This window comes from Haliaeetus leucocephalus, unplaced genomic scaffold, assembly GCF_000737465.1.
Source record: "Haliaeetus leucocephalus isolate CR32 unplaced genomic scaffold, Haliaeetus_leucocephalus-4.0 Scaffold636, whole genome shotgun sequence".
NCBI lineage: Eukaryota > Metazoa > Chordata > Aves > Accipitriformes > Accipitridae > Haliaeetus > Haliaeetus leucocephalus.
This window is the reverse complement of record NW_010973072.1, coordinates 6,256,550-6,263,417: the sequence shown is the minus strand read 5'-3', so window position 1 is coordinate 6,263,417 and position 6,868 is coordinate 6,256,550. Positions and strand designations below refer to the sequence as shown.

At 40.1% G+C, this 6,868-nt stretch overlaps 1 protein-coding gene across 1 annotated transcript in view; it reads right to left on the bottom strand.

Annotated features, from left to right (window-relative positions):
- Window positions 1-727: 727 nt before the first annotated feature.
- Window positions 728-6,868, bottom strand: part of LOC104838666 (transmembrane protein 238-like) — a 6,556-nt gene continuing 415 nt past the window's right edge. The window contains exon 2 of the mRNA XM_010578530.1: window positions 728-836. Within this exon, the coding sequence (XP_010576832.1) occupies window positions 728-836 (109 nt within the window). The remainder of the gene's footprint in view (window positions 837-6,868) is intronic.

Below are 6,868 nucleotides of genomic sequence, written 5' to 3'. Positions count from 1 at the left end.
CGCCGCGCGCCGCGCCCCTCGCGCGCTGCGTGCCCGCGCCGACACATGCCGCACCCGGGCGGAAAGAGCGCTCGCCCCGCCGGAAACGGGGAGCGCTCCTCCCCTCGCACCATAGAGAGGAGCGGCTGGAAGGGCCGCAGCCGCTCTGTCCCTGCCGTCGGTGGTGCGGGCGGACCGACGGAGAGGCGAGCAGCGGCGCGAAACGGGCGCTTGCCTCCCCGGTAGGCGGCGGGGCTGAAGCCGGGCGGGAGCGGCGGAAAGCTCTCCCGGCGCCACCGCTTGGGTCTTAACGCTGACACCTGGGGGTAACGATGGCGCTTGGCCGGTACCGGCGCGGACAGCCCGCGCTCACAGGCGGCGGGGTCTCGACGGGCAGCGTCGGTAAGCGCCTAAACCGGCGTCAGCGTTGGAGCTCGACACGGCCTGGGGAAGCAGGAATTCCCGACTTCACCACCACGACACGACGGAGGGGCCAGGCTTTAAGTTCATTTACAAGCAAGCCCCCCTGACGCGGGAGGTGGCGGCGCGGGCAGTTACCGCCAGAGCGGGCCGGGCCCGCGCGAGGCCCCTCACCACAGCCGGGTCGCGACACCGAGGCCGACGGCCGACCGTTAGAGGCGGGTTTTCCAACTGAAAACGGCTGGACGGCAACTTAGAGGGGAGAGGGGGAAAAAAAAAAAAAAAATCCAGACAACTTACTGGCGGTTAAAGAGGGCGAGTATCCGCCCTAAACCAGAATTCGACCTCGGGAAGCAACTGGGCATTGGCTGGAGCGGAGGCGCAGGGCGTTAGAGCAAGATTTCTGGGTATCTTCATCCTCTCTGTGTGGGCTAGGTCTATATTAAAGCACAACACTGGTAGCTATAGCATTCTTTAAATGCTCTAAATAAAAATGTGTTACGGACACTTCGGTCTCTGAGCTAGTAGCTGCTTTTCCTCTCAAAACACTGTGCATACACACACACACACACAAATAACTGCTGTTGAGGAAATCATTAATGGCATTTATTTCAAAGGCCACGGTTTGGGTTTGTTTGTTTGTTTGTTTTTTAAATACACATCAGCTGACTGTATTAAAGGATGTAGCAGCTTGGAGATCATATAATTCAAAAGGAATTAAACATTAGATGCGTAAAAGCCTTCAGTAACTTTTACAACCTGGATGGAAGCATGCATTTTCTGTGTAGTTCTTCAGTAATGTTCAATCTGCTCAAAATGTGTTTGTTTGTTGTTTTTTTTTTAATTCAGTTGAATATGAATGTTTACTTCTCCAATTCACATAACTAGTTACAGTGACATATGACATTATTTGAACTTAGCCCTCTTAACCAGCTGTACATAGTTGCTTATTGTCTACACAAGCTGCTACTGCAATAATTATCTTCCTCCCAGCAACTCTCACTCCCAGAAGTCACATCAAACAGATTTTTGTAGAATTTACTAATTAATTTAATTTCTCCCTGGAGAAGATATTCCAATTTAAGGAAAGTAAACCATATATACCACATTAAAACTTTCTTTAGATACAGTCCACACCTAAAGAGTCTAACAACCAGCTTTTAATCCTTTCTACATAATTACAAGTTAGGGGTTTGGCTTTTTTCCTTTAGTGGAGTATAGGATACCGTTTTGATCTAGTTTTAAGGCTTAACCAGCAAGAAAAAAACCTCCTACATAATCACGCTCCTGTAACCAGAGTTTCGTTCCTTGCTGTGTTTTTAAAGAGAGTGCATAGGACTGTCCTTTAAATGAATTCTAGTTTCAGATGCAAAAGTCTGTGTTCACACAACAGCAAGCAGTCCTAAGCATGTACAAGTGCTTCTTTCCAATCAACAATATAAACATTCTTTGAATGGACTTTGTGCTGCATTGAGCTACAACTGTTAAGGATACCAGGGACTAAAATAGTGTTAAATATTTGTTAATGTTTAACTCCTAATAATTCAGTTGCCAGTTTCTATTTAGTATTAGCCTTCCTTATTTAGAAGGCAAATAGACTGCACAAAACTGGTTTATATTTTCAAAAAAGAAAGGATCATAGCTTACAATAGTTATTGTTGCTCCACAGCAAGTACTTTTTATCTCATTGTTTAGACACACCATACTAGTAACATTGTAGCATTCTGTGATTAACATCCTCCTTTACTGATGTCAGCTCCTATATTTAAAACATACATACTGTTCATAATTGTAAACATTTGAATCCCCCGCAATTATTGAGTGAAGTTGCAACAGCCAACAACATTCTGGCTACCATCTTATGCAACAATCATTAAGTATTGATGCTGGATTTAAAATTAATTACATGGTAATCTACAGTGAATGAAAAGCCCTGCTCAATTCACTCCGGTAATTATGATTGCAATACTAGAGCAGAAAAATTTTTTTTCACCAGACTAAGTATGTGAATGGCTACACACAAAAGTTTTGGCTTAATTTATAGCTGCTACTAATCATTCCACTTATTAAACATTACATCTCATAATTCAGTTTACAAATGAAACTACAGGGAATCAGAAAAAGCAGTTATCTCTGTTCAGAAAAAATGTAACAAAAAATTATTGTGAATGACACTGAAATAGTGATCTATAGGTTTTAAGGGAGGAGTTTGTTGGTTTTTTTTACATCAGACCATTGTAACAACACAGTGGTGTCACACTGCATTGACTAAAAGGAGGAAACAATTGTATACACCTCCTAAAAACTGCAGTTAGTAAAGAAGAAATCACATTACAGACCTTCAAGTTTAGTGTTCATCTAACTTTGTTGAAAAACTAAGAGCATTTGGAAAATGTTTAAAAATTAGAATATGCATAGAAAAGTAAGAAGTTACTCCAGTAATTTACAAGAGAACATTGAAAGACATTTCAAGAGTTCACAAGGAAGTACAGCCACAGTATTCTTAGTAAACATTTCCTTAAATCCACCTCTAGTATTTGATGAGGTGTGGCATAAAAACGATTGTACATTAAAATTTTAAGACTTACCCATATTTGCTAATGGTGGGCTCAAACTCTGTGTTAGTTCAAAACCAGATGAACTCATGAGGAATTTCCCCACAAAAGAATTTTAGTTATCATTAATATTAATCTTTTCCCAGATGCTAGTTATCAGTTACATCTAAATGTAAAATTGTTAATATTTTAAAAAGCATTGGAGTATTTGCTAATCAACAGGGTGGATTTTTTTGGTGGTTCCCCTCCCCAAACGCTTCAGCATTAGGAAAATAATTCCCAACAGCACTGGATTAAAAACGCTGCTTCTAAGAGTCATCATATTACATCATTTGCAACTATGAAGAATGTACTGGTATGCCAACATCACTATTTTTACATACCTACTTATAAAATCTCAAATTCCAGGTTATTCCAAAATAATGATGAAACTTTACAAGAGTCACTGTAAATTGTGTATTTACACTATAAACAACTTCTACTACATCTGCAACTTTGCATCAATAGTTTAACATAGATATTTTAAAAGCACCCTTACAAAATTATTGCACTGGCATCATAAAAATTCACAGTAAGTTTAACTTCCAGACCTCGGTAAAACAGTGCAAGAGCTTTTCATTGTGCAAGAGCTTTTTATCCAAACATTCCCAGGTTATTAAAAATAAAAAAATCCTATATTACATGCTGCAGTGATTTTTCTGTGAATCAGGGTTGGAAGATCTAATTTATATTTTGAAATGGTGAAAAATACCCACAAAAGAACTATCCAGTCCAACACTGAAATAGGTGCATTTGGCAGAGATATGGCTCTATATGTCCATTTTATAGAGAGTCCTTAATGGTTGCAGAGGTTATTCCACAATGAGAGAATCCTATTGCATTGAGTAGGGAATTCTCCTTCCATAATTTGCAGCACTTCCACCACTTTTAGAGGCAGTAACTTCAACAGTTGTGTCTTCAACAGATCCTGAAGATAATACATTAAGAAAAGGTTATTCCAAAGTAGCCTTACAACAAATAGTCATATAAAACTCTAAACTGTTATTTGAAGTCACTCTTAAAAAATATTTTTCCTCATGTTTTAACAGCCAACTGGGACTCAAATAAAATACCCATGAAGTCAACAGACCATCTCCAATGGTGACTGAGTGTGGATGTCTCAATAAAGGCATAAGAATATAGCATGCAAGTAATATCTCCTCAGGATATTACCACAGCTGCCACTTACTGCCCCAAGTCTTTTTGAGCCAAATACATTATCTGTGCATCTCTTCTGTTTCCTCCTCTGGCTTTTTGAATCAGTACATTTTTATCTGTCACATTTCCCTATGCCAAATAATCCAACACTTCAGTTACATAGCATGTGACAACTCATTGGTCCCTGCTTTGTCTTGGGAGAGGCATTCCCTATATACCTTTTCCATACCACTTATGACTGTATAGATGTCTAGAATATTTTATACTCTGCATCTCTTTTCAGGCTCAAGGATCCTAATCTACTTGTTATTCCTTTAATATAATTCATTCCATATCTTGATAATTCTCACTCTTCTCACTCACTTCTACTATATAATTTTTAAGATAGGAAATCAGAAGCATGCACTGTTCCATTAATAACTTCAGAAAGTTATTAATGGCAAGAACCAGAGAATTATCTAAGTGATAAAAATGCATAAATAGCTTCTGTAAAGAAACTTCCTTATTAAGGCAACAGTTAATTTTCCAAACACTTGCACTTTTTTTTTTTTTAATATTAGGTGAAATTTGAAGTTAATGGCTCAGGAAGCTCTTCTAATGGCCAGTATGGTGGGGATGGGGGTATAGGGTTTGGGTTTTTTTGGTGGTGGTGGTTTGGTTTTTGGTTGGGTTTTTTGGGGGGTGGTTGTTTTTGGGGTTTTTTTTTTTGTGGTGGTGCTGTTTTTTCCCCTCCTCTCTCGTGACAATATCTGCCCAAACACGTTTAACCCGTTTGGTTAAGTTCACAAAGATCGCCAGATGGGGAGAGGACTTGGTCGATCAGTAAGGAATGATCTGATTCAGACAGTTGTTTATGAGTAGATATAAAGTACTTCGAATGAGCTTACTTCAAAAGGGAACCCTGAATTATCTTTGGAAGTGCAACCATTTGTTATCCTTTATTTTACCTTGAAAGTAAAAACCACAGTGTTCACGTTACAATGTGTAACAACTCTTACACACTCCGTCTTGGTTCCTTTTCAATTACAATTACTAATGCAATTGTACCAAAATTTGTTTACTGTAGCATTAGAAGCTGCTGTTTACTTGGGAGAGCTTTTAATAAAGCACACTATACATCTACCTCTATAGTTAATAATAAACCATAGATTATTTCTAATTAGAATCAGTAACATTTAAGATTTGAAATATTAAAAAAACAGATAAAACTTTCACTACTAGAAGTTTATTACAGCAAAATACACATCTATGTAGGCATATTGAAAGTAGGTCCATCTACAGAGATAGCATATTATCTGCTGAACTCAAAACCTATAATTGCCATAATGTTTAGATGAAAAAGGTTAGGCATAGTCATTTAACAAATATCATTTCTTCCCTGTAAATATGGTTCTCTGTCAGTTCTAAACCAATTCCAGGAAAAAAAAAAAAAGAGTCTAAAAAGAGAGAATGACTCATTTTCAACAGTCTGTTTTCTAATTGCATATATAGTTAATAATAAACTACGTAGCAATAACGAATCTCTTAAAGCTGTATTGCTGCTGTTCTTACTCCACTTCCTACAAGTTTTCTATTAAGCAACAGTTATCTGTATCATATCTCCCTACTGTTAGAACTTCATTTCAAGAAAATTCTGTGGCTTTCATGAAGGAAGACTATTTCCACATGAACTTTTCTGTAAATCAACAGTAGCTTCAGGATTTAGTTTCAAGGAGCAGAAGAAAAAGCTGACTTTGTACACAGTGAATCAGAACTGCAAAATGTTCAGAATCCTTGAATAGTTCAGACACTTAGTGCAAAATTGTTTTTACAATTCCTTCAGAAAAGGATTTTACATAGTGAAGTGAAAGCTTGACCTCCCCCCCCCCCCCCCAATTTTTAAGGCATTAAGCATGCTTTTCTTCCTAAATAAACATGTCACATTAATGAACACACTAGGGTATTTTGAAAGGCTTGATGATCTTCAACGATGTTTCGAAGCTGGACCTAGACACTTTCTTTGCACACTGGAGAGCAGCACATCATTTTCAGATGACTGAGGTTCACAACAAGTAGTCTAACTATTGATTGCATTTATGAGTTTCAAACTACTAGCTACAACTCTGCCCCTAAGTTAAATACAAGTCAGCATTTCACCTTTTTTGTTGTTGTTCTCCAAGAAAGAAGCATTTCACGTTGCTAAAGAGGGAGCTTCCCCTCACGAGAGCTCATGTGGGTAGTGATTAGTGGCTGTTCCATTACCCCACGCTTACTTCTGGCGGCATTTAGAGTTACCGTCAGGACCAGTTCGCGATCAGTTCAGGACCGCATGGCTTCCGCGCTTGCGGTCTGACAGACCTCGCACTAAGCTCTCTGCACACCAGCTCCACCACACTCACTCACGCTTTACTCCAGCCGGCCGCTTCCCTTCTTGGACGTCTACAGGAAGTATCATCCCTGCCTAATCAAATTTGGGCCATCTCTCTCCGTCGGTTTCTAGTACCACCTGAGCTGAGAGAGATTCCCCGCAATTTGGGGAAAAAAAAAAAAAAAGCGTCAGCTGCGAGCAAGTGGTTTAACGTAACAAGTTTTTATCTCGGGTAAGAGAGTTTTTTCTCAAGTTCCAGCCAGACGTAAGCCCCCCCCCGGCTTCCCTTCCCCCGTCCCCTCTCGCAGGAGGCCCGTCCCGGCGCGGTGGCACGCCCCGGGACCGGCCTCACCGCGGCCCGGGCGGCGGC